General features: G+C 53.3%; 1 protein-coding gene across 1 annotated transcript in view; it reads left to right on the top strand.

Annotated features, from left to right (window-relative positions):
• Prkcz (protein kinase C zeta) overlaps positions 1–24,546 on the top strand; it is a 107,186-nt gene extending 82,640 nt beyond the window's left edge. Inside the window, exons 10-18 of the mRNA XM_051173979.1 lie at positions 1,128–1,225; positions 13,407–13,493; positions 15,177–15,312; positions 15,494–15,581; positions 17,297–17,416; positions 18,203–18,282; positions 19,015–19,104; positions 23,781–23,896; positions 24,086–24,546. Of these exons, the coding sequence (XP_051029936.1) occupies positions 1,128–1,225; positions 13,407–13,493; positions 15,177–15,312; positions 15,494–15,581; positions 17,297–17,416; positions 18,203–18,282; positions 19,015–19,104; positions 23,781–23,896; positions 24,086–24,173 (903 nt within the window). The 3' untranslated portion in view covers positions 24,174–24,546. The remainder of the gene's footprint in view (positions 1–1,127; positions 1,226–13,406; positions 13,494–15,176; positions 15,313–15,493; positions 15,582–17,296; positions 17,417–18,202; positions 18,283–19,014; positions 19,105–23,780; positions 23,897–24,085) is intronic.
• Positions 24,547–26,262: the final 1,716 nt, after the last annotated feature.

The raw sequence follows: 26,262 nt of genomic DNA, 5'->3' as shown, positions 1-26,262 counted from the left end.
TGCACAGTGCCAGGCGTTCTAATAAGTGAGAACCTATATTGATGCTGCTGGTGCAGGGTGGCCCAGGCTTGGGAGAGATGGAAGACAGCCAACCCTCTGGGTTCCCATTCCAAGGATCTGGGTGCCCCGGCAGCGGCTTCAGGTGTGAGCTGCATTAAGTATGACGGTCAGGTCACGTAGCCACTGGGTGAGCGAGTCTGGAGTCTGGACGCAATGGGGCTTCACACGGAGAATGGCTTAGATTGTCCCTCCTGGTGGAGCTCCCGGGGGTCAGAAGCAGCAGAGGACATACCAGGGGGAGCAATGGCCGTCTCCAGCTCACTAAGTGGGGGCCCACTAATAATCTGCTCGTTTTCTTTCCCAAAAAGCTCGCGGAGAAGACAGCACTATTTGAACGTGTCTCTACCCTTCTCGCTTTTCTACACTTCGGGATGGGGTTTGGGAGCCTTGTCTTCCTCTGTGGTCTCTGACTCTGCAGCGTCCCACTGAGCTGCTGCACAGGGCTGGGGGAGATGGCCCCGTTGGTAGCAGCCGAGCACTGGACACGACTGTGGCTTGTCTGCAGAATCGGTGGCTGTGGGCCTTAGGGAATCTGCTTAGTCCTCCGTTTTTACCTCCCTCGTGTCCTGATTGATTATGATAAAGCGGCCCTTCAAGAAGTTCCCATGGGGAGCACAAGCGCGTGTGCGGAGAGCCAAACCCAGCAAGCATCTCAGGATGGGCAGGGTGATTGGTGATGGTGATGGCGGAAGTGGGTATGGGTGGGTGACGGTAGTGATGGCCTCGAGGGACAATTGGTGGTGGTGACAGTTTGGTATTTGTTTTATTTGTTTGAGATGGGATCATTCTGTAACACAGATTGCAGGCCGCCTGGGAACTTACTGTATAGCCCAAGCCGGCACTGAACTTGCCAATAGTCCTCCTGACCTTACTTACCTTCCTCAGTGCCGGGACCACAGGTGTCACCCCCCCCACACACCTGCTTGTGATGTGTTTCTTGATAGGTCCTCCAGATTGTCCTCCGAGCAGCAGAGAAGGAAGACTTTCCCGTCTTGCCCCTGCCTTCTCCTGAGCACCCTGAGCAGTCCTCGGGAAGCTCATCAAACGCTGCCTGGTCTCTGTTTCAGGATATCGACTGGGTGCAGACGGAGAAGCATGTGTTCGAGCAGGCATCCAGCAACCCCTTTCTGGTTGGCTTACACTCCTGTTTCCAGACAACGAGCCGGTAAGGGAGAGTTTCCCTAGGTCCTCTGCTTTCTGATAAGAACCCACCCCCACCCCTACTCCCAACCCCGGGAAGTCAAGTTGAGCTGTAGTTCCAGCTCCTCCACAGGCCTCTTCCGACTGCAATTTGTGGGTTTGCTTTTAGATCGTCAGACTTACAGACTTACTTTGTGGTTCCCTTTGTCTGGTTGGTGTCACATGCAGTAGACTTCACACATCTGAGTTTGTGCAATACCATTTGTGGCATCGCCTTCTTGAAGGCATCCCACCGAATGCAGGTCCTAGGTCCGATGTGGGGCGTCAGAGCAAGCATGGGTATCCTGTGTGGCCGCTGCGCACCGAGCAGAGACATGCATTAACAAGCACTAAAAGGGTCAACGTTGAAATCCTACTGCTTTAAGAACTTTTGAACTCTAGTGGCCTAAGATCACGATTCACTGTTAAGAATCTGGGGACCAGTTGGCTTGGACTAACATGTTTATCCACCATGCCCCTGCAACCAGTCGCCACTCAGTGTGTCAGTAGCAGGACTCATGGGGGCTTTGCGCACACACACACACACACACACACACACACACACACACACACACACTGCTCAAGGCAACAGCTTGTTGTATGCCAAAAGGATAAGGTCTGGCAGAGCTGAGCCAAGTGTAGTGACACTCCGATAATCCCAGCACTCGGGAGGGTGAGGCAGGCAGGAGGATCATGACTTTGAGGCCAGCCTACGCTAAATAATAGCCTCGAGACAAGTTCTAGAAGAAGCTAGACCCAGACCTCAGAACACTCACTGTCCCCTTTCCTCCAGCCATTGGACTGTGATAGCTCAGTGCTTTGTTGGCCCGGTTTTGTATGAAAGCCAAAAGTCCTGATCTAGAAGATTTTGGCAGCCAGTCTTCCGGTACACCGTGAGCTAGAGACCAGGAAAGCCAGCTGTGGAGTGCGGGCTTGAAACCCCAAGAGCAAGGATGAACTGCCCCGCCCACCCCTGTGGATGGATGGGTCGTCACTGACCCCCCGTCTCTCCCACTCTGGGAAGGACCTCCGCTTTGCTTTGCCTGTTCTGTGTTTTCTGCATTTGACCTCTAGGAACATCCTCACAAACACACTTACAGACACTGCTTAGCCAGGTGAGCAAAGTTAATATAAAACCAGGAGTTGGAGCCTCGCTCTGTGCAGTCTGGCACAGTGAGCCATGCTGTCTACGCAGGGCACATTTTACATTTTATATAAAGGGACCAGTTTGCGGTTCGTGTTCCCCAGCTCTGGTCGCCGGCGTGGCCCGCCGACCTGAGAAGGCCTGGACTGGACTGGCCTTTTCCCAGACCAGTCGAGGGTTATGTCCATTGCAGCTGGCGGCATCCCTGTCGTCGCTGGAAATTCCGTTGTCACCCCCTGCTTCTTACTCCTGAACGTGTCTCAGACTCTCTCCTTTCTCCTGCTTGAAGCCGGCCATAGCTGCCCCGGGGGATGTCCAGTCCCCAGGGCGCCCTAACCCTATTGCTTCCGTGGTGTTGGGACTAAGCCCTAGCCTGAGGTCTTTCTCCTGACTGGGGCAGCTCTGATTACTCTGTGGTCACCACTGGAAGGAAATCCAAGTTTCCTATGCATGGGGGAGAGGGGATTGTGCCCAAGCCCCACCCCCACACTCTGTAGTCATCCCCCCCCCGCCCTTGCCTCATAGAGTCCTTCCTCCCTCCCTCCCCCCGTTTCTTCCCCTCCCCAGAGCCACCAAAAAGGCCCAGCAGTCAAAGGTCCCCTTTGTGCGCTCGCGTACCCATGGCCCTTTCTCCACACTGTCCTGGCCCTGACCATGTCTCTTGTGAGTAGGAACCAGCCCTGAGGGAAGCAGCCTTGGTTGGAGCTCCCCAAAGGGTGAGATTGCAGAGACTGGTATGCTCTAACCAGCATTTTCAAGGACGCTGATAGAACAAGGATCAGGAGTTGCAACAGGGACCACCCTGGTCACCTAAGTGCAGAGCGTGATGCTGGTACAACACTCATGCATCAGCCTCAGCATGCACAGCTGCAAGACTGGTCCCAGGAGTGATGCCCATGCTTCTTTTACCCGCTCCTCTTTGTCCTGGATCTGTCGCCCCGGCACTGGAGGAGGCATCTGGCATGGGTTGCTTAGGGCTTGCATCTCTCCTTGGGTGTTTTTCCTGTGGGTGCATCTGCTTTGACCTTCAGCAAATGTACATGCTTGTCTCCCTTTCTGTCTGTGAGCTCCCTCGGAGAAGGGCTTGCTATGTGTTTTTGTGTCTCCATCATTTGGCTGTCAGTAAACCATGATGGTCTGGTGGAGGGGGGGGGGGCGTAAATTTAAAGTAAAAATCATGTTTCCCGCACAAATATAAATTTGCAATTATAAATTTCATGAATTGTTGCCCCGTGTGGTGGCGCACACCTTTAATCCCAGCACGGGAGGCAGAGGCAGGCAGATTCTGTGAGTTTGAGGCCAGCCTGGTCTATAGAGCTAGTTCCAGAATAGCCAGGGCTGCTACACAGAAAGACCTTGTCTCAAAAAGCAAACAAAACAAAATTTCACGACTTGTAAGGAACCCGGTAAGATACTGCAGCTAACTCTGGCATACTGGCAGCTGGGATGTCAGTGGATTCACTGTGGACTCAGAGTAGGGTTGGCCATGTTCCTTCAATAGAAGATCTAGAAACTTCTTTGTGTTGCTATCCGTGGAGTTCCGTCTCACAGAATTGGGAAGTAACTCAGAGGCCACAAAACTCTAGAAATGGGTGTCAGAAGAGAGCACAAGCCACACAGCACCTGATCCCCCAAGAAAATATCTTGTCATCATTTGAGTCTTCTTCCCTCAAGATTCTCTTGACAGCTGTCAGTCAAGGCCAAAGCCCACACTTCCTGTGTTTCCTCTGAGAACAAAACTGGAGAGTTCTGGAAGGTACTTGATGTGGGAAGCCTTTCTCCTGGTTAGTGCTGTGTCTTTGCACAAGCAAATGACAGCATTGTGTGCCAGCCCCAAGGAAAGGGAAGTCATCTTCTCCCTCAGTGGGAGAGAGAGGGAGGGCTGTTTCAACAGCCCACATGTCCTCACTGGCCGTGCGGGAGGTGAGGCAAAGCCAGCAGGAGCAGAAAAATCTGGTGCCTGCAGTCGGGTTCTGGATATACCTGACGCCGTGCCTTGCCTGTCCCACTCTTAGTGACCAAGGACTTTATAAAGATTTCTCCCAGAAACTCACCCTGAGGTCTTGCGGCTGAGCCTGTTGCTAGGGGCTGAATGAAATGTCAGAGTGTTCTGCCTCCCAGCAGCTCACACACAACAGGAAACCCATGAAACTCCAGGCAGGATGCTAGCTAGTGCTTGCTGGCAGCCATGAGTGGAAATCTAGTAAAAAAAAAAAAAAAAAAAAAAAACAAAACAAAAAAACGACAGTGGTTTCCACATTCGCCTGGTGGTTATAAAGAGGCCTCGTCAGGATTGGGGGATGGAGGGACAAGGATTTCTTTCTTTCCTTCCCAAATCCAGTGGTGCCTGTTCTGGTGGGCCTCACAGAATTCTGCTCTCATAGGCCGGCCCCTCTCCCGTGGTAGGTGTAATGCGCCACGCCGTGAGACAAGGATAGGGTCATTTTAATGCTAAGCATCTGTTTGTGTGAAGCCATACCCCATGTCTACCCGGGCTTTTCCAACAGTAACCAGAACCAAAATTTTGCCACAGAACCTCTAAAATCAAGGAAATCATTTCAGCTTACACTATTCCAGGGAAAAAGGCAACCTAAAAAGCCTGCCAAAATGACTCGTTTTAAGCCCCTCAGTGTGTGTGCGTGTGTGTGTGTGTGTGTGTGTGTGCGTGCGCGTGCGCGTGCGCGTGCGTGTGTGTGTGTGTGTGTGTGTGTGTGTGTGTATGCACACCCGGTTCAAGTGTGTGGCCTGGGGACAGGGATGCAAGCTGCTACTGAAGTATCTATTGCTGGAGAGTTCCTTGAGATGGAATGTAGGCATAGCATGTGCAGAGCCTCGGAGGATGGGGGTGTGCTAGCCTATCAGGAAGTCAGAGGACAACTTCTGTAGAGTTGTTTCTTTCCTCGCCTTTGTGTGGGCTGCAGGGTTCAAAGTCAGGCCACAGGGCTGGCTCTGCAAGTCATCTTGCTAACAGCCTGTTTTCACTTTTTTAAGGAGGGGCAACCCTGCTCAGTGTTTGTCCTTGCAGAGGCCCCTTGAAGGTATCTTGTCTTAGACACTTGAGGAAACTCATCCTGCCTAGAGTGGCTTGTAGGCATGAAATGCCACTTGATCCTTGATCCTTTGTGTGTGTTTATAGGGGACTGTAAAATCTGCCACAGTGCTAAAGAGTGCTAAGGAGAGAGCTTTTCCTCTTAGAACAGGAAGTAGTCCCCCCCCCACCACTCCCCACCCCCGGGGACAGGTCGTAGATGTATCAGGAGGGGGCCCAGAGGTAGACACCCGGGGTAGGAAATGGGAATGAAGACGGTCCCTGTGTCCACGGGTGTGACGGGGAAGGAGGTGTGGGACACAGCTGGGCGGGTGGCACATCCTAGCTGGGCAGCAGGTGGTCTGAGAGAGACCTTGGCCTACCCCTTGCCATAGTGGAGAGGGAGGAAGTCCCCTGCCTCAAGGAGCCCACCTAGCACCCCTCCCCCCAGGAGTAAGCAAAGCAGCCCAGCCCGGGGACGGGGACGGCCTGGGCAGGACTAGGCTTGACACCGGGAGGGGAGTCCCGTGGGTGTGGGAGATAGAGCGAGTGGAGCTGTTACGATAAGAACGAGGAAGTGACTGAGCAGAGAGTACCCGGCCCACCCCTCAGAACCACTTCCTCATGCAAGTCGAGGGACTGTGGCCTCCAGAGTTCAATAGGGCCCACATCGCTGTGCACTGGGCAGGAATCACTCAGAGGCCATGGGGGGGGCGGGAGGGAGAGAGGGAGGGAGGAGAGAGAGAGAGAGAGAGAGAGAGAGAGAGAGAGAGAGAGAGGGTGACTCAGGCTCCCTCCGGCTCCTGTGCACTTGACTTGGGGTTATCACACTGGAGCCCAGAATGGAAAGAACTGGTGTTGAGTGGCAGGCTTGGATCTGAGCGTGGGAGCCATGTCAGCCTTCATGAGGGCAGCATAACATCTCAGAACCCTGTAACAGCCCGGCAGCCTCTTACTCCACAGCACAGCTCTGGCCACTAGGCAGGCTTGGGCCCAGGGGTCCAGCCAGGGCAGGTGAATTATTGCAGCTCACTCAGATGTAGTTCCCGGGCTTAAGAACGCTGGGCAGCTAAGCTATTGGTGAGTCACCATGGGGCCCTGGGCTTGGGAGTGAGGTCACTCTGCACAGCCAAGCCCTTGAGCCGGTGGCCTTGACTGCCAGACCTAAAGGTGATTGTGCCATAGTGGGTGGATATGGGGTTGTAGTGTACCTCTCTCCCTGTCCGGAGCTGAACACCCTTCTTGCTGTATTCTGCCCCGCCCTGGGGACAGTGCCTGGATTGGCAAGGATGTGCGACTTCTTTTGTGACTCTTGGGATCAGCCCTGGAAGTCAGTCCATCCCTCCCTCCTCCTCCTTCTTTCCCTCCCCCTCCCCCCCCCGCCTCCTGCACACACATGGTCTTACTATGCAGCGCGTGCTGTCCCTGGACTTTTCTGTTCTCTTGCCTCCATCCTGAGCGCTAGGTCCACGCTTACGGTGCGCATGCACTACGCTACCATGCCTAGCATTCGGCTCTCTTTTGCTGTCTATTGGTTGGTGCAGAGGGTCAAACCCAGGACCCCACACGTGCAAAGCAGATGCTCCGCCACTGAGTCACACCCTTCACCCGTTCGTGGTTGAGGGTTGGGGGACATACGTGTGCATGGTGTGTGCTTGCCTGCGTGTGTATGAAGGCCGGAGGTTGGCTTCCTCAGCAACCTCGCCCACCTCGTCACTTTATTTTTGAGACAGACATCGCCCTCCCCGACAGGGCTGGCGTGTCGTCTCCCTCAGGCTGCTGGGTACTCCTCCCTCCGGGTCACGGGCAAGGATGACCAGCGCTGTCCTCTTCCCAGGGATAGGATACTAAGATGGCACAATGCCAGCCACAAGTATCAGTCACACGCCTCAAGAAAGACAGACAGAAGGGGGGGGTGAGAGGTATCACCAGACCCTCAATACCCTCAGACAGATGTGCCCGTGTATGGGACTGGAAGGGATGGAGAGCTCCACCCTCAGCCCTTGCTGTGGGCTCTGGCTCACAGGGGTGCTGCTGTAGTGGGGGGCCAGTTGTAAGAGACAAGACCCAGCAGGTGGGAGAATGTTCTAGAGACAGTAAGAGGGCAGTGTGGGCTGGGAAAGGTGTTTATGTTGTCAGGATGTCTACATCTATGTCTGCTTGACTGTCAAGAGAGCCAGCGTTATGGGCTGGCTTCCGAGAGCATTGTGAGCTGGATAAGCAGCTAAAACACTTGGCTAGCTCAGGCCAAGAGGACTGAAGTTTGGACCTCCAGAAACTTGTAAATGTTGAGTGGGTGGGGCTGTTCTCCTGCAATTCCAATTCAAGCCTTGGAGGGTGGAGTGAGGAGCTCACCGAGGCAGGCTGGCTAGCAGCAGGGGCAGCATCAATCAGTGATCTGGGTTTGATTGAAAGAACCTGCCTTAATGAATAAGAGGAACAGAGGAAGACTTCTGATATCAACTCCAGAGTTCTAAGCACACGCATGTGCCCACACATACACAAGCATATGCACACATGTACACACACCAACATGGAAAGGGGTCTCTCGCTCACACACACACACAACACAGAAAAGAAAAAAGAGGCCTGACATTGTGCTTTCAAACTTTGTTGATATTTAGGATTTTTTTTCCATTGCTGTTTGTTTAGTTGATCTGTAGTTTTCTTAGGCAATCTTTATTTCATTTTAAAATTTTATTTTATTCTGTGAAAAAAAATCTTAAACATAAGCTACAATTGCTTTTAAGATTGTGTGTGTGTGTGTGTGTGTGTGTGTGTGTACGTGTGTATGTGTGTACACAGATGCCCTCAGAGGCCGGAAGAGGGCAGCAGATCCCGTGGAGCTGGAGTTCCGGGTTGTTGTGAGCCACCTGATTGTGGGTGCTGGGAAATGAACTTGGGTCCTGTGCAAACAGTATACACACATAATCACTAAGCCGCCACCCGTCCAGCGCTTGTGGAACCTGGGGTGAGAGGCCAGAGCCTCACACGTGGGAGATGGGCACCCAGCCACAGGACCAGGATTTCCTCTCGGTAGGTGCTGTGGAGTTTTCCTCAGTGTCTTCCCCCCGTGTTAACTACTTTTGGATTTCTAAATGGTAGCGGTCTCTCCAGTCATTCCGTCGCTTTCTCCTGTCCCTCAGTTTCTCTGTCAGACAATGTTCCTGACTCTGGGAAGAATGTGGGGCTTGTATCTTGTGGTAGCTGAGGATACCAGCATCTGTGAGTCACACTGACAGACTGACTGACTGACTGACTGACAGTTCGTGGCATGCTCTGCGTCTGTTCCCATAGACTTCCAAACCGGTTTGCTCCCTCCCCGCCCCAGTAGATTTCTTTGAACAAGATAAAAGTCCTCTTGTTGGACCAGCCATGTCCAACATGTCGGGCCCACAGCTTTCTTAGAACACAGAGCGTTTTCTGGGTTAGGGACTGGAGTTTGACACCCTCCCACAGTGCGCTGCTCCCGGTTTGTGTCTTTGGTGTGGCAGGGGTTTGAGCCTCGCCTCTCGTCTCAGGCCTCAGTTGAGAGTCTGGCCTCTTGCTCTGTGACACCCACTGGATTCTAGGATGACTCTCTCTCATCCCTCTCCTCCTCCTCCTCCTCGCTGCTCTGTCATCTGTCATCGACTTGGCTCATCTGTTGGTAGCAGGGGCAGGACCTCCAAATGACGTCTCCATGAGTAGGCTGTCTGATACAGGACGGGGTAACCTTTGATGCCTTGTGTCTCTCTCCATGTAATCAGGGAAATGGCAGGATTTACCTCATAGTTTTGGGAATAAATTATATATTGATAGTGGGCCATCAGAACTTTTGCACCGCTGTTCCTATTTATGCCAAGAGTTAGCAACCTTTTTCAAATGACTAATCAGTGTAGCACAGTGCCTTGACAGCAGGGATGTGATCTGAGGACTCGTCATTAGGCAAGCGTGTTCCTGGTTATCATTAAGTTATACAGACCAGGCTACGACGTCACCCAGGTGACAGCTGTGGATCATGACTGGCTTCACTTTCTCGGCTGCGTAGTCTCCATTGCGTCTGCTCACTCTTGACGGACACGTGTGGGGATGGCGTGGTGGGATATGGTGCTGTGTGCTTGCGATCCCAGCACTCTGGAGGCAGGGCAGAGGTAGAAGAGCAAAAGTTCAGGACCTGCCTGAGCTCCTCCCCACCACCGAGAGAGAGAGAGAGAGAGAGAGAGAGAGAGAGAGAGAGAGAGAGAGAGAGAGAGAGAGAGAGAGAGAGAGCAGAGAGAGAGAGAATGTGCGCAGTTGTGTCCAAATAAAACACAAAGCTGCAAACAGCGAGCCAGTTGCTTCCTGATTGCCCAGTGCCATCAGTTTTCCCCTCTAGGCCAAGGTCAGGGCTGGGTACCAGTGCTGCTGGGGAGCCGGGGAGTAGTCCTCGTAGGACGCCTCTCTCCCTGCGTCCTTGCCCGGGGAGGGAAGCAATGGACTGACTTGGCCACCACCTGTAACTCTCTGTCCCTGGATCCTGGATGGAGCCCGTTTCTTCTCTTTATGCTTGTGTGGGTGCATCCATTTCTACTGGTTTTTAGTAACTTTCGCACATTTTGTTAGGAACGGCTGACAATATCTACCATCTGAGCCATGAACTGCTTCCTTCCTACAGTGGTATGGCCTTAAAGGCGCCAGGGTACTGTGGGCGGTGCCTTCAGCAGGCCGCTGCCCCTCCTAATAAGTCTCTCTTGGGGGCTGGCATTGGTAGTGTGACCGAAGGGGGTGCAGGCGACCACACCTGCACATAAGTCTGTGTGTGTGTGCAGATTGTGCGGCTGAGAAACACAGCTGCATAGCTGCCAAGCAAACACAGAGCAGACTGCAGGGGCAGATCCGGACCTTATGTTGTCACAGCCACAAACGCCCCCAACGGACCCGAGTCGCCGCCTACAGGGCGGTCCGGTCCGCAACGTGGCAGTCCTGGGGGATTTCTGCTTTGAAGGAAATGTTGAAGAACCCTTCCCCGCCCCCAAAATCATTGGTCTGGCAGCTGCTTTTATAACAGAAATGGAAAGTGTTGTGGGGGAGGGGGCCAGGCAGCAAGATGGCTTTGGGGTAAAGGCCCCTGCGCCACTCCTGACAGCCTGCTCAGTGGAATAGAACTGACCTCTGAAAGCTGTTCCCTGACAGCTCACACCTGGAAATTCCACACACACACACACACACACACACACACACACACACACACACCCCACAAAGTAAATGAAAGGAAGGGTGGCGTAATGGTACACACCCGTAATCCCAGCACTCCCGTTTGTGTTGTGAGACCCTCAAGAGAGGGAAGGGAAGGGAGGGAGACAGCTCCAATACAGAAATGGCCTGTGTAGAAATCCACCGTGGCCTCTCTGCCTTTTCTGCTTTTGTGGGGCCTAACATCCTCCAGGCTAGGATGTTTTTGCCTGTGTTCTCTGGACGTGACCGAAGTTTCTCGCTATTATGGGATGCCATCATCACCAGTGTCCACTAAAAGTGTTGATACCTGAGGGAAAGAACTCAGCCCCGCCGTGATGGAAGGGCCCCGTAAAGTTTGTGATCCCCGGTGGGAGGGGAAGTATTCGTTCTGTGCTTTGTAGTCCCCCAGAGAATTTTGAGATGTTAGGCACCTCTTGGAGTCTGAAGAGCATCACGGGGACCCGCCTCCCATGGTGTGGTGATTATGGTGTGAGTTGAAACTTGGAGGCTCTTAGAGCGAGTGAGCGCTCGGTGGCCCAGGGCTGTGTGCCCTGCTTGTTTGCACCAGGGAGGCTGCCTCTCTAAGGGCCAGAGGGCAAACACCTTTGCTTTTGTGGGTCGATAACAGGAAAGCCGCCACAGGTGATTCACAGTTGGGTCTGCCTTGTTGTACTGTGAGTTCCCCTAGGCAGCTTCAACCAGGGTGTGTCAAAAGTACTGAACATGTACTGACTTGCGTGGTGCCGGGGTTGGAGCTATGGTTGCACGCATGCTAGGCAAGCACTCTACCACTGAACTGCACCCAGGCTCAGGTTCTGATTTCCCTTGCCATTATTCCCTAACAACACAAGGTGACAGCTTGCATAGTTTTCTGGTTGTGTTGAGTACTGTGACCAATCCAGCATGATTTACACTATAGCAGAGAGTCCCTTTTTTTTTTTTTTTTTTTTTTTTAATACAAACCTTGAGCAGCCTTGATTTTTGTCATTGAAGGAGGGTCATGCAGTGAGTCCCCTGTGAATACCAAGAGCCAACTATATACATAGCCATATTGGCTATGTTTCAATAAAACTTTACTTACAAAGTAGACTGCGGCAGGCAAGTGAATCCCTGAGGGCTAGGCAAGGGGTTTCGTAGAAGACTTAAAAGCATATCCACAGAGGCTAGAGTAATGGAATAAAACTGGGCTCCTCAGGCCTAACACAAGCATACTAGACTTTTCTTTGGGACAGGACACCTGGGGCTGGCTTGCCTCAGGAAATACATAGCTCCTCATCTGGCGCTGGGGGCTTTGTTCTGATTTCCACACATCAGGAATTGTTTCTCACCTAAACATGTAACTTGACTTGACACTGGGTGAGTAACGGTTTGGTGAGCGGACAACTTGCTGTGTCACTTTTCCTGGCTTCCCTGGCTTCCTGCCAGGGCTTTGGAGGCCGAATACAGGCATCTGCCCACAGTGGATTTCCAGTGGGGCTCATTCAGTCCAGCACTCTGAGAGCTCTTCCCACAGGAGCCAGGAGATGAATGGTCCTTCCCACACTGGCTCCCACCCTCTACTGGTGGGCAGCAAAACCGTGAGCGGCAAACCCAGATGTCCCCAAGGTACCCTCAACAGGGCATCTCGGGAAGTATTGTGAATTGAATTTTGAAAATTAGGCCTTATTAAATGTAGCAAAGATCTCATTAGTGAGAGAAAACACATGGCCAGTGTTAGGAGGGCCGTGTGCTGGATCCCAGCTCCTGAACTCAGAGACTTGACCTCTGCCTGACCCCTGCTGCCCTTCCTCTTGTCCACCTGCTGGGCTGGTGGCATCTCGGGCTCCCTGCATCTCCCCTGGGCCTACTGTGTTGCGCCCCACACTGGAGTGTCCGTGCCTCAGTCAAACCCACCGACGCTTACCCCCTTCCCTCTCTCCAGCTACTGGCAGATCCTCTCAGTTCAGCCTGGCTCCTCCTCACTGTCCTCTCTGATCCACATTGACCCCCTCCGTGGTTCCTGGGCCTGCCTACTTACAGTTTCCTGAGGTCTGTCCACATACAGAGACGAGAGCAGCCAACCCCTAAACCATGTCCCCGATGTGTTTCCTCGCCTGCCCCAACCCTGGTCACCTACCCCATGGCTTCCCCTCTTAGTCCATCGGAGCCAGACTTGCTCCACCTCCAGGGGAGCCCACAGCTCTTTGCTCCCCCCTTACCCCATGCTCCCTCTTGGGTGACTTGTTCACCCATCCCTAACCCTAGGACCTCTGCCACCATCTCTCTCTCTCTCTCTCTCTCTCACACACACACACACACACACACACACACACACACACACACACCAAGCACGATTGGGAACTCAGAGATATAGTGATAGGCAAGTGAACACCTAAGTCTATCCCCCCCCCTTTCTGAAAACAGTGTCCTACCTTGGTATCACATGGTGAAGCCACCTCCATTATCCAACATGGTCTTGGGCCCCAAATGTTAGGATCTTAAACCAAGCCCCATGCCTGCCTCACTGATCCAAATGCCAGACTCAGCCTCAGCCTCCCTTTAACTGGAGTTTGTCCCTGCTGACCCCCATGAGCTCCCTGTAGCTTGCCACCTCCTTGTTTTAGGCACTTATGAATCACTGAAGAGGCAACAGGTCAGCACCCAGGGATGGCAACCTGCTGCTTAAAAAAAAAAAAAAATGTGACCCTCCTGGGGGTTCGCTCGCCCGGACCACGATGCCGGTACCTCTGACTAGAGTGGACCCGGCACATGGCGCAGCGCAGTTTCTGTCCCTGACCCTTTGCCCTTCTCTCCTGACAGGTTGTTCCTGGTCATAGAGTACGTCAATGGGGGGGACCTCATGTTCCACATGCAGAGGCAGAGGAAGCTTCCCGAGGAGCACGCCAGGTGGGTCCAGATCCATGGAGAGCATGGCCTGGGGGGACCGTCCTCAGACCAGCAAAGAGGGCGGCGAAAGTTGGGCAGACGGTGGCAGGGATGAGGTTTTGCTGTGGTGTAAGGGATCCCAGAACCTCTGAGGGAATTCTAGGAGCTTCGCACCCAGGGCTGGCCCCTCCCCAGACATTCAGCAGAAGCCCGTCACCCGGGAGGGCAGGCTGACCGGGCTGTTTTGTTTTCAGTGGCGAATGGCATCTTGGCTTTGTCCTTCTCTCTGTAAGCTCCACACTCTCTCAGTGGTAGAGTGCAGCAGGCCTTTACTAACTTCAGGACAGAATTCACTGGTTGTGCTGCTGGCCTTGAACAGTTGCCGTCCAGCCCACTACCCTGGTGCGTCCACCTGCCGCCCCGGCCCTGGCCTTGCAGGAAGTCTTCGGGGAGATTTAAGTTTGGACAGCCCCTTCTAAGGACCTACCTTAGTTTTCTCCATGTAGCCCTGTGTATCACCTAGGCCCCCTCTGGAGGAAGTGGACAGAAGCAGTAACCACTTATTGCCTGTCCACTTGGCTTTTTATAAAGCTCATGGTAAAATGAACATGGTATTATTGTTACCATTTCAGCCATTTTATACACACACACACACACACACACACACATATATAGATATATAGTTTGGTGTCATGAAGCTGATCACCCTGTGAATGCTGACGCCGCAGGCTCCTGTCCCCCCACACACACACACTCCCGGGCACCTCCCTCTGTCTGATTTCAGATTCCTAAGTGGAATCTTGGGTCACCTGTCTTTTTATATGTTTGACTTGATGTGATTGACGTCTTCTTCGTGGTTCACTATGTAGCCTGTCAGAAGTCCTTTTCTTGGATGACACTGTACTCTACTGATGGGCCACACTCCTCTCCCCACCCCCTCGGTCCTCTTCTCCTTCAGAGGGAATTGCTGTGTTACCCAGACTGGCCTCAGACTTGCAGTCGTGAGCCACTCCGCCCTACCCACCACGTTCCCTTTATCCACTCCACTCATCCATCGGTGCTTGCTTCCACGTTTTAGCTTTTTTTTTTTTTTGAGTAAGGTTGCTTTGGACATAGGTGTTAAGCATATGTGTTTAAGACCCTACTTCCAATTCTTTTTTTTTTTTTTTTTTTTGTTTATGTTTCCTTCATTTTTAAAACTAGCATGCAAAGCAATGGATTTCATAACGGTGTCTTCACGTACATCTTCCGTGTTCCCCTGGGCCCTCCTCTACCATCTCCAACCCTGGGCATATGTGCACTGGCGCAGTTCTCTAATACGCACTATTTTCTGTTTTTCCTGTCTGTCTGTTTGTTCTGGGGCTGGGACCACACTTACATAAGCCAAGTAGAAGCTTTCCCATTGAGCCGCACTCGGCCCTAGTTTTCATGTTTTGAGGGACACATTTTTTTTCCCTATCCCTACCAATGGTACACGGGGCCCCCTCCCCCACACCTTCCGCCCGTGTCAAGTAGCCATTCTGGTGGGTGGGAGGTGGAATCTCACTATAATTTAAGTCGCCAGCAGCTCCCTGGTGACCAGGACACATGGTGGGGGCTCCATGGTGCACCAGCCTCTGGCTGGCTAGCTGCGAGCTGGCTGCCGCTGCCCCCCTGCTGACTGCAGAATGTCCTGTCCCCCCCCACCCCCCCCCACCGCCACAGGTTCTACGCTGCTGAGATCTGCATTGCTCTAAACTTCCTACACGAGAGAGGGATCATCTACCGGGACCTGAAACTGGACAACGTCCTCCTTGATGCTGACGGACACATTAAACTGACAGACTATGGCATGTGCAAGGTGCCTGCCCCACCTGCCTCCCTCTCCCACCTTGCCTTTCTGACGCGCCTGCAGAGACGGTGACCAGACTCGGGCACCCCTGCCCATACCCGTGCACGTCAGTGTCCCTGGAGGCACGCCCCCTTCGGGGGTACCACTGCACCCCTGAGAGTCACCATCCTGATAACCCTGTCCCCCACAGGAAGGCCTAGGCCCCGGCGATACGACGAGTACCTTTTGTGGAACCCCAAACTACATCGCCCCCGAAATCCTTCGAGGAGAAGAGTACGGTGAGTAGGAGGTAGACGTAGGTGGACACCTTCCCCAGAAGTTGCCCCCTGCCTGGTGATGGCCACCCAGAGCGGGAACCTATCCGGCCCACCCCTACAAGGGCCCCCGGCACAATAAACAGGGAGAGACCCATGGCCATATCACACCCAGAGACAGCCAGCAACATGTCCTGGTGTTTTCCCCAGAACCCCTTGCATACCTTCCCAGACCCGCCAGACGACCCTGAACAACTGTCCTCTCCCTGAGGAGCCGTAAGGGTAGGGAGGAGGGAAAGGACCACTCGAAGCAAAGGCGAACAGACCCAGGGTCAGGCCACGGTTCACCAGCTTGGTGGAAGAAACAAGGTGTCCCTGGGAATGGCAGAAATGCCTCAGTCCGCCTCCAAAGCAGGGGGTGATGTGGGAAACCCTGTAGACACAACATTACCTGTCTGCTCCTCCTGTTTCTCTGGGTGGAAACAGTCATATGCATCCATGTGTGGGAGTGGGGTGGCATACATACACAGGTACACATACATCCGTGTGGTGGAGAGCATAGAGCATGCAGTGAGTGTGTGTGTGTGTGTGTGTGTGTTTGTGTATGTGCATTTGTTTGCTATGCACACGGGTTTATTGCATGTGTTATATGTGTGTGCTTGTACACACGCCCACTTTGGCATCCTGGTGTTTTCTGTCATGTATGTGGGTGGGGTTACAGACATGCGCTGTCTGTCTTTCCCTGGCTCATGATGGTGGCTTCAGTGAAACCGGCCGTAAATGCACCTGCACATGAATTAGTGTGTGACAGGCGGCGTGCGTGGGCCGCTGACCCACGAGCACTCTGGAAGCTGCTTCAGTTGAAGTTGCTCAGTAACCAGAGAAGGAAAGATGGCAGGGTGGAGCCAGAAATCAGTTTAGAACCAGCCAGGATTCTACCTGGCCCTGATTCTATGTGTGATGGAGCGGATGAACTGTTCAGAGACCATAGGGATGGCCAGGGTTTCTAGGACAGAGCCAAAGGCTCATCTTCCCTCCTGCTGCCTGGGAAAAGAAAAAAAAAAAAAAAAAAAAAAAAAACTTAGCATTTGGACATTGAGGAAGGGAGGGGGAGCGGCAGCGAGGGGGAGGGAGGGAGGAAGGAAGCAGTAGTGAAGGCAGAAGGAACTATAGGAAAGTATGTTCCTACCTCAGAGAAGCGGGTGCTGGCTGGTTCTGTTTCGGCAGCACTGAGGATTGAAGAACTTTGCACTCGGAGGAAAGCACTACCTGCCTTCCTCAGTGAGAAAGGGGCTTTGTAACTAACTTTAAACAAAAACAGGAGAAAAGCCAGTTATGGTGGCGTGCTCTCAAGAGGCTGAAGCAGGAGGGTCATGGGTAGAAGGCCAGTGAGACCCTGTCCCTAATAATAATAATAATAATAATAATAGAATAATGATGACGATGGCAAGAACAAGGCAGGCAGGGTCCATTCTTGGATCCATCCTGCATGTCTGTGTAGCAATCCCAGCAGGGCTGAAGGGCCTCGTAACAGCCCGGACAGTGCGGGTGGAAAGGGTCACAGCCCTGCGCCCTGCAGCTTCTAAAGAAACAGATGCCCAGCACAGTGAGTGAAGGGCGGTCCAGCCACCCAGGGAGACAGAGGCTGGTTCCCTTTGACACACCCACATTGGCAGACAGTGTGTCAGCTTCCCAGCCACCTCCGGCCCAGTGATGGCTGGCTGCCTGCTCTCCCCCAGGGTTCAGCGTGGACTGGTGGGCGCTGGGAGTCCTCATGTTTGAGATGATGGCTGGGCGATCCCCCTTTGACATCATCACAGACAACCCCGACATGAACACTGAAGACTACCTTTTCCAAGGTCGGTGGCCCACGGTGCATCGGCTCTCTCCTTACTTCCTCTCTGCGTGTTCTTTTCTTCCCTTCTTATAAGGATGGTAGGCATTGCCTGGGCTGGGTGGGGCCTCAGAACCAACACACGCGCACGCGCGCACGCGCACACACACACACACACACACACACACAGAGAGAGAGGACCATTCCTCTGGCGGCAGAGAGTGTGAAGTGAGGTGGCCATCGTTCACCATAAGTCACCTAGAGAGAGAAGCCCCTGATTTAGCCAGAGCACCCTCCTGCGGGGCCTGTGTATAGTCCCAGGTAGGTTCCCCCTCCTTACTCCTGGTCAGAGTTAATGGCTCCCTCCGGGCTGTTCCTCAGCGCCCTCTGGTGACCGATGCGTAGAGGCCTCCACATGCCTGTGACAAAAAGGTAGTGGGTAAGGAAGGAGCTGTTGGTTCACACATGGTTTTGCAGTATTGCCACCTTATGACACCAGGAGGTTCCGTCAAGGACCTGGAAGGCTTCTGGGACAGGAAAGGAGTTCCAGGGCTTCAAGTCTGAGCTCCGTCTGAAAATGGCATTCAGGCTAGGTGCAGGTCACATGGCCTTGTAACCTCAGCTACTGAGGAGGGTGGCAAGATGGCCAGAAGTTTGAGGTCAGGAGTCCAAAGTGAACAGGATACCCGGCAAGACTGTCCCCCACCTCCACACCCCCCCCCCTAAGAAAGAACAGAGCCTAGGGGCCCTACAGGCAGCCGGGGAGAGTTACAACTGCAAGGGTCACCTCACCTGGCTCCTGTCCACACAGTTATCCTGGAAAAGCCAATCCGGATCCCACGGTTCCTGTCTGTCAAGGCTTCACACGTCTTGAAAGGATTTTTAAATAAGGTATGCCCTGGCTGTTGCGGCCCTCTGGGATGGAGTGGGTAGACAGGGTCCCTCTACCAAAGCTGTTTACCGTCAGCTGCTGGCTGTCCTGTACAGGTTTGGTCAAATGTTTCAGCACCAGCGCTCTGTGTCCTGTGAGTTTAATTCCTTTAGAGACTTTATTATTTGTTTGTTTTTTATCTTATGCACATCGATATTTTGCCACGGGTGTCCAAATCCCCTGGAACAGGAGTTACAGACAGTTGTGAGCTGCCATGAAGGTGCTGGGAATTGAATCCAGGTCCTCTGGAAGAGCAGTCAGTGCCCCAACCACTGATCCATCTGTCCTCTCCAGCCCCAAAAGAATGAGAATCCAAAGTTTGGTGTTTTTGTTATTTGTTTATTTGTTTTGTTTTGTTTTGTTTTTTGAGATAATGTTTCTCAGTGTGGCCTTGGCTAGAACTGGAACTGGCAGAGATCCATCTGTCTCTGCCTCCTGAACGTTGGGATTAACAGTGTGTGCCACCACTGCCCACTGAGTCTAATTTTTACTGCTACTTAGCAAAACAGACAGTGAGAAAGTAAACCTTTGGGGAAGGAATTCCAACACAGGGCAGCCCACACCCAGCTGGACAGGAGAGCAGCTGGAGGCAGTGAGCTTTCATGGGCGAAGCTGTGTCATCATGCTGGGTAGGCTGAATCAGGGGTTTCTTTGGGAGTCTTGACTCACTCTTATTTGCACTCTGTCCCCAGGATCCCAAAGAGAGGCTTGGCTGCCGGCCGCAGACCGGGTTTTCCGACATCAAGTCCCATGCCTTCTTCCGCAGCATAGACTGGGACCTGGTAAGCCTCATGTGCACTTGGGTGCCTGGTAAATGGTTGTCTGGGCCCCAAGAGCATTTTCTTTAGTGTTGTGGTTGGTTTTCCAAAGCTGCCCAGACCCCATCTGTCCTCTCTCTAATAACTGTCAGGGGAGCAAGCACAAGCTTCAAGGTTCTGAGTTGAGTCCATTCCTAGTATTAGGTGAGAAAAAAAAAAAAAAAAAACTTGTTCCAAAATAAATGATTAGAAAGTTACTGAAATGTTGCCTATAAAATATGCCCTTTTAGCCATTCCGTGGTGGCTCAAGTCTTTACTTCCAACACTTGGGAGGCAGAGGCAGCCAGATCTCTTGTGAGCTCAGGGCAGGCTGGTCTACAGAGTTAGTTCCATGACAGCCAGGGCTGTTACATAGAAAAACCCTGTCTCAAAAAACAAACAAAAAAACCAAATATACTCTTTTGAGGTGAAATATTAATGTTATCCCATTGAGTAAAGCAGGAGCTTGCTCACCTCTGGAGCCTGGATGCTCTCCTCCCTAACCCCACCCCGACCTTTCCAGATGTTCCCCGGCCAACACTGATGTCAACACCCCATCCCCAGAAAAGAGCAGGATTTTGTCAGAGAATTAGTCACTTTTTCGTCTTGTTTTTCAAGACAGGGTTTCTCTGTGTAGCCCTCGCTGTCCTGGGACTCTCTCTGTTGACCAGGCTGGCCTCAGACTTGAGGATCCATCTGCCTCTACTTCCCAAGTGCTGGGACTAAAGGCGTGCGCCACCACCGCCCGGCTGCACCGACACTTTTTAACATAGGTGTGTGAGAGTGTGTGTGCACCGAGGTCAGGAGTCAGTTCTCGCCTTCCGCCTCGTAGGTCTAGGGGAACAATCTCAGGATATCTGTGTTGGCAGTGAGAGCCGTTACCTGCTGATACCTAGGAGCCAGCTCTGTCAGGTTCTACACTGTCTCTCCCAGCCACCCTTCTCACTGCTCCTCCTCTGAGCCCACCTCACTGGGGCCCATCCCATCGGAGCCTGTAGGACCTGGGTTCTTCCTCTGGCCCTGGCTCTGGCCCTGGGCCCCCACGTGGCATCAGTAGCAGCCAGGCCCTCCTCTCCAGTCACTGCGGCCTCACCATAAGTGAGCGGATATGATATAAATAGTGTCTAATTTCAGCCCAGCTGCCTCCAGGCTGGCCAGCCAAGGGGTTCTGAGCAGCAAGAGGAGCTGAGGAGGTCTTCCTCCTCTGTGTCACACACACACACACACACACACACACACCGCAGTAGTATTTGGTACACCGTGTGGGCCTGGAGCCATCATCACAGAACCTCTCCCCCTCAGCCCGGGAGACCCGAGTCGTGGGTTGTCACACACCCACCTTGCCGTCCCCTCCCCTGGCCATTGCCACTTGTGTTCTGTCTGGCAATTTGTCTTGCAACCCTACCTCGAAAGGAGGCTCGTCCAGTAGGTGGTGGCCTTGCATTCAGGCACCCTTTGCCTGGTGAAGCATCTTCAAGGCTCATGCTTGTCGTGGCGATGTACATGCCACACGCCTTCATGGCTGCCTGATGTTGCATTACACACATGAACCACGTGTTTGCCCAATCACTCACTGGTCATCGATTGGGCGGGGCCCACCTTCTGGTTCTTAGGTCGCTCGACAGCTCTTTTGCATAGCCTGTCTGTCGGGACTCATCTAGTTTTCTTGGGGTCATTTTTTTAGGTGAGCCACTGTTGAGGTGGTCACTCGGTATCCCGCCTCCTGAGGGGCTGCACCCCAGGACGTCTTGGGAACCTTAGGACCATACAGCCCAGTATCTGCTCCAATGACTGCAGCTTCAGGACTGTTCGTCTGAGATGGACGCTCAGCTCAGGCCCCAGAGGTGTCACAGTGGAACTCAGGATGCTGTTTCTTAGTACAGGTCTGGTGCCATGAGGTAGAGGATAGGTGCAGCAGCAAGGGAAGTTGGAACTGGTCGCTGCCATGAGCCACTGTGACAGCTCTGGAGAGGCTACTAACCCCAGCCCTTCCCCTAGCTAACACACCGTCAGTGCAGCCAGGGTGGGAACTGGTGTGGCCACATTCTTGGGCCTGGGGCCGCCTATGCCATTAAGATTTGTGCAAAGCCAGCCCACATTGGTCTCATTCAGGCATTACAGTCTATATGGCCCTACTGTGTGTTGTCTCTTTGAAGCAAGAGGGGACCAGGCTTGTATCTGGTTCCCCCCCCCCTTTTTTTATTTTTTCTTGTGGGCTTGGGTTTTCAGAGACAGAGTTAACGGCCAAATCCCTGTAACTTAAGACTCTGGGTCGCCTGAGCTGAGGAGATCTAGGTTCTGGGATGGCTTATTTATGGGATGAAGGCCCTGTAGGTAGACCGGCAGGAACCAGCCCACCACACATGCCTCCTCCCTCCAACTAGCACTGTTCCTATGGCGCATTCTGCTCTAATGTCCCCTAGGACCATCCTCCATCCCGAGTGTCACGGGGCAGAGAGCATCACCAAAAGCCCAAGTAGGCACAGCAGTGGCCGCCCTTACAGACTTGGGGAGAGGGAGGTTCCACCTGAATCCTGGGCTTCTGCTTCAGACAAGTGCAGTGCCAGTGCATGGCCTCGATGGATGTGAGTGACTACAGACACAATGAGACAGACCCTCTCCTGGGGACAGAGGTACAGCCTTCTGCCCACCCCAGTGGCTGATCTGTCTGTGTGTCTGTGTGGCACACCATCCCTGGCGCTACCGGACTCTTTAAACCTCCGCTCTCTAGGCTCACAGCAGAGGCCACCCTAGAGCTTGGTACCCAGGGTCCTCCCTGGGCCTTAGCCGTTGGTTCCTCTCCCATACCCCTCCAGTGCTCTAGAGAAAGAATAGAGTCAGAAGGGAGCCACCTGCCAGCCGTCTCTAGGGGCACAGGGATGGCCTGTGGGGCAATCTTCCTGTCCCTCCTCCGGGATGGGAGGACAGGAACATATGCTCGTAAGCACACAAAGTCCACCGTGGGCCATCCGGCACATCCTTCGCTGCCAAGTCTCCACCAGAAGGTTTGGATATTAGCATAAAGGCCACGGGGAAGTCATTGGACACAGTCCCGGGCAGGGATATGAGTGGTCAGAAGTGGTCCATACAGCAAAGCCCCAGGCCCCGGCTCCCTTCGGAAGCTTGACTAAGGCTGCTTACCACAAGGGCCTGTCCACAGAACCTCCTGTCTGGTGCTCTGTGAGAGCTCATCGGATCTGTAAAGGGTGTATCTTTCCAGTGGCCCCAACCCCTGGCCCCCATCACGGCCTGGAGAGAGCTGAAGTGGCCATCTGGGCATTGCTGCCACCTGCCATCAAACCAGGTTGCTAGCAGGTGCCACACACGGCAAAGCCACCCTGAGGAGTGAGTGAGTCAGACTGTGGCTAAAAAAAAACAAGCTCCCTTGACATCAGCAAGACCTGACCAGTGAGAGCTGACAGGAAGTTGATGGCCTCTGCTCCTGCCCCCTCCCCCTCCCAGTCAGGCAAATTAAATAGGTACTTGCCGCCAAGCTGACAGCCCAGGTTAGATTTCCAGGATGCCTGTGGTGAATTGAGAGCACTGACTCCCAAAGGTTGTCCCCCTACCTCCCTCCACACATGTGCCATGGCTCATACGTAACCCAGTCACGCACACACAGATACATAAATGGAATTTAAAAAAAAAAAAAAAAAAAAAGTTTAAACAATAGGTCACACAAGGCTTCTGGAAGAAAGACTCCAGAGAGGAAAGCAAGTAGGAGGACAGACCATCACAAAACCTTCTGGTTTCCCGGGCAACCAGCCGAAGCAAAAGGAAAGGACGAGTCCTTGGTCATAGCATGTGCCTGTGACCAGGAGAGAAAGGAAAGGAAGATACCAGAGCACAGGATAAGCCCACACCTACTGGAAGGCACGGGCACAGGGCTCCAGAGACAGACAGACAGACAGTTGCAGGAACCATGGCCATGTGGAGGCATCATAAATGCGGCCATAACGGCTACTACTGCCCAGGACCAGCCTTCATAGCCCAGACTTCAGAAGGCAGTGGTGGCTACACTGTCCTGGCCTTTGGGGCATTTTTTTTGGGGGGGGGCTTGGATACCAAGATCCAGAATGGCCAGTGCTGTCCATGTACTCTCTGCTAACCTCCCTGCCCACAGCAGTACTGGGAGCCGGCCTGCAACTGCCCCTCTGCACTGGCTAGCGTGTTCAGAGCAGACCCACTGTGAGCCCTGGGGTTACTCCAGAGGCTGCCTGGCTTGGTGCTTCCTTCCCCCTTGGGCAGAATCTCCTGCTACCCTCTCCACCCTTCACTATTTAGAAGTGGAACCCCCAGTCAAGCAGGAACGCACAGCAGTCAGAAGGGACCACGATGCACGTGTCAAGGAGCCCCCCCCCCACATTCCCATTTGTGCTTGGTAGCACAGCCAATTGCATTCTAGACAGCTAAGTAGGTCCCTAAAACTGTTGGGAATTGCTGGGGTGCGGCACTGAATGCTTTCTCCTAGATTCTGTGCTTTAAGGTTAAAAAAAACAACAATAACAAAAGCATTCGGCATCCAAACCCCAGGCGCGGCTGGCCGCGTTGGGAAGCTGAGCTTCCATCTTATTCTGTGATTCATGCGCACAACAAGAACTAAATCGGGCAGGGGGTGGGGGGGCTCGGCACCCATCTGACACTCCCTTGTCAATACTCAGCTGGAAAAGAAGCAGGCCCTGCCTCCCTTCCAGCCCCAGATCACCGACGACTATGGCCTGGACAACTTTGATACGCAGTTCACCAGCGAGCCCGTGCAGCTGACTCCCGACGACGAGTAAGTCCTGCGCAACATACCCCCCACCTGCCCCCACTAACGTCAGGGTGGGACAAGTCCTGAGGAGCCCAGCTCCACAGGGGGAGGCAGCCTGTGTCCAGACCAGTGGGTGACCTCTGCGGTGCAGGATGGTGGGAAGGATGGTGCCTGAGGGCTGCCTCTATTCACCCCCTTTCCTGTGCCTCCCAGGGACGTCATAAAGAGGATCGACCAGTCTGAGTTTGAAGGCTTTGAGTACATCAACCCACTTCTGCTCTCTGCTGAGGAGTCCGTGTGAGGCCACGAACGCCTCTGCTGTGGACACGCCTGTGAATGACCCTGTCCCTTTACCCTTAACCACAGCATATGCACGCCAGGCTGGGCGCGAGGCTCCGAGCAGCCAGAGAGGGATGCTGGCCACCAAGACCGCAGAAGGGGCATCCAGCAGGCACTTCTGGACAGAGCAGTCTCTTGTGTCCAGGCCCCAGAGGCCGGCTTTGTGCTGGAGGGATCGCTTCCTGTGCCCATGGCAGCCCTCCCTACCAGAGGGCAAGACAGTCGCAGCGGCGTAGTGAAGGTGCACGTTTTTTCCACAGAGACAGAACTCAATGCACTGACCCGCTCCAGGAAAGTTAGCGTGTAATGCCCTGAGGAATAAAATGTACCGATGATGTCGAGGCTCCCTCTGATGCCTTTTTTCTGAGTGGTACCGGCCTGCCGTCCCCAACCCAGCCCCCCACGTGAGGAGGGGCTGCGTTTTCCGAGCAGGCAGAGCGTAGGCAGGGGACGGGCACCCAAGTGCCTGCAGGGATGCACTACGACAGTAACTGTTACAGATTCGGAACATTTTTCTAAACCCCGGTAAGTTCTGCTGTTAATATTTAACAAGTATTTTCATACCTTAGTGCGGCTAGCCATGATAGTCCAAGGCTGAAGTGACGCCCTGGCCAGGTTGGTGGCACTGTCTCCACCAGCCCTTTGGACTCCGATTGGGGGAAACTGGATTATAGAGATTCTAAAACATTGTTCACCAAAGCACCAGTAAACCAAATAAATAGGTAAATAAGTAAAAAAGGGAAAATAATTGAAAACTAAATCCGCACAAAATATATTTCTGAAAACACTACTAGCCAGTGCCTCCAAGATGTCTTGTGTTATACATTAGATTTTTGGAAAATATTTTTATCACTAATACTCCAGATTAGAAAATTTAAAGACACGTGTGTGATGGACCCTAGCCTTAAAGCGACAGAATACCCATAATCCCGTACTCTTCCTGAGAGGAAGCATGTCTGCTTCCGAAACTGTTGTGCTCAGCCATGCTCCTCCTCCTGATTAGAGGCAGTTCGGGAGGCCAACCCAGGGCTCTCTGGAAAGAGGTTAGCTAAGCCCTCAGCAGGTTAGGTGCGGCAGGAGGTAGAGAAGTTGCCTCCTTCTCCTGGGGTGAGACACTGGTCACACCCCAGGACTGCCCAAGCCAGGCTGGCCCGTGTAGCAAACACGCTGCATACCCCCGACCCTGCCAGAGTGAGGCAAAGCCCAGCCTCCCGCCAGGGCTGCTCCATGCCTTGGGGCCAGTGGCCCTGTCAAAAGTCAAAGCTGGAGGAAACGAAAGGTTAGAGGGGCTGTCGCAGCGCTGCCCTCACCCCAATACACTCAGGTTCCTAGGGCCATTGCCTTGTCTGGCATTGAACACATCAGAGCCACACCCAGGTCCACGGTGCTGGGACAGAACAGGCAGCCCAGGCTTCGGACATCATACATACCCCAAGTCTAGGCTTCTGGGTGGCGCTCTGTAACTCATATTGAACGTGGACACACACATTTCTACCAGCACTCCCAGTGTCCATCAGTAAGACTTGTTCCCAGCGACAGGTCAAAAAAAAAAAAATGCAAAGAGCCTAAGAGCCAATTTTTGGGCCTCCCAAGGGTGTCCAGCCCAGCCTGGGGATGTTCAGGTGGCTGGAGCCCCAGTCTGAGGGCCATGCAGCCACACCTGCCTATGAGCCAAGCTGCTGAGATGAAAGAGCCCACAAATGGTCCAAGAGCAAACCGGCTCCCGCAAGCTCCTTTCCTCCCAGTGTGCTGCCTGCCCAGGGACAGCGACAACTCCTTTGCCCACACAGCACAGGGGACCCTTGGTTTGTCAGAGACGAGGGTGGTGATTTGGACACTGCCCTATCGCCAAACGACTTGCTGGTTACTGGTTCGGCTGCTCATGTACAAATGTGTGAATAACATTGTGCCCACCAGAGGGGGAGATTTTTATATATAGCAATTTGTTTTATAAATTAAAGAAAGTGAAGGATGTATTGACCTGTGACTTGAGGGGGGAGGGGGTGGGAAATGCCCTAACGTTCGCAAACGGCTCCGGGCAAGATAAGTGT

Source organism: Phodopus roborovskii, unplaced genomic scaffold (assembly GCF_943737965.1).
Source record: "Phodopus roborovskii unplaced genomic scaffold, PHOROB, whole genome shotgun sequence".
Lineage (NCBI taxonomy): Eukaryota > Metazoa > Chordata > Mammalia > Rodentia > Cricetidae > Phodopus > Phodopus roborovskii.
Note: the sequence above shows the minus strand (reverse complement) of the source record. Positions and strands in the feature narration are given on the sequence as shown.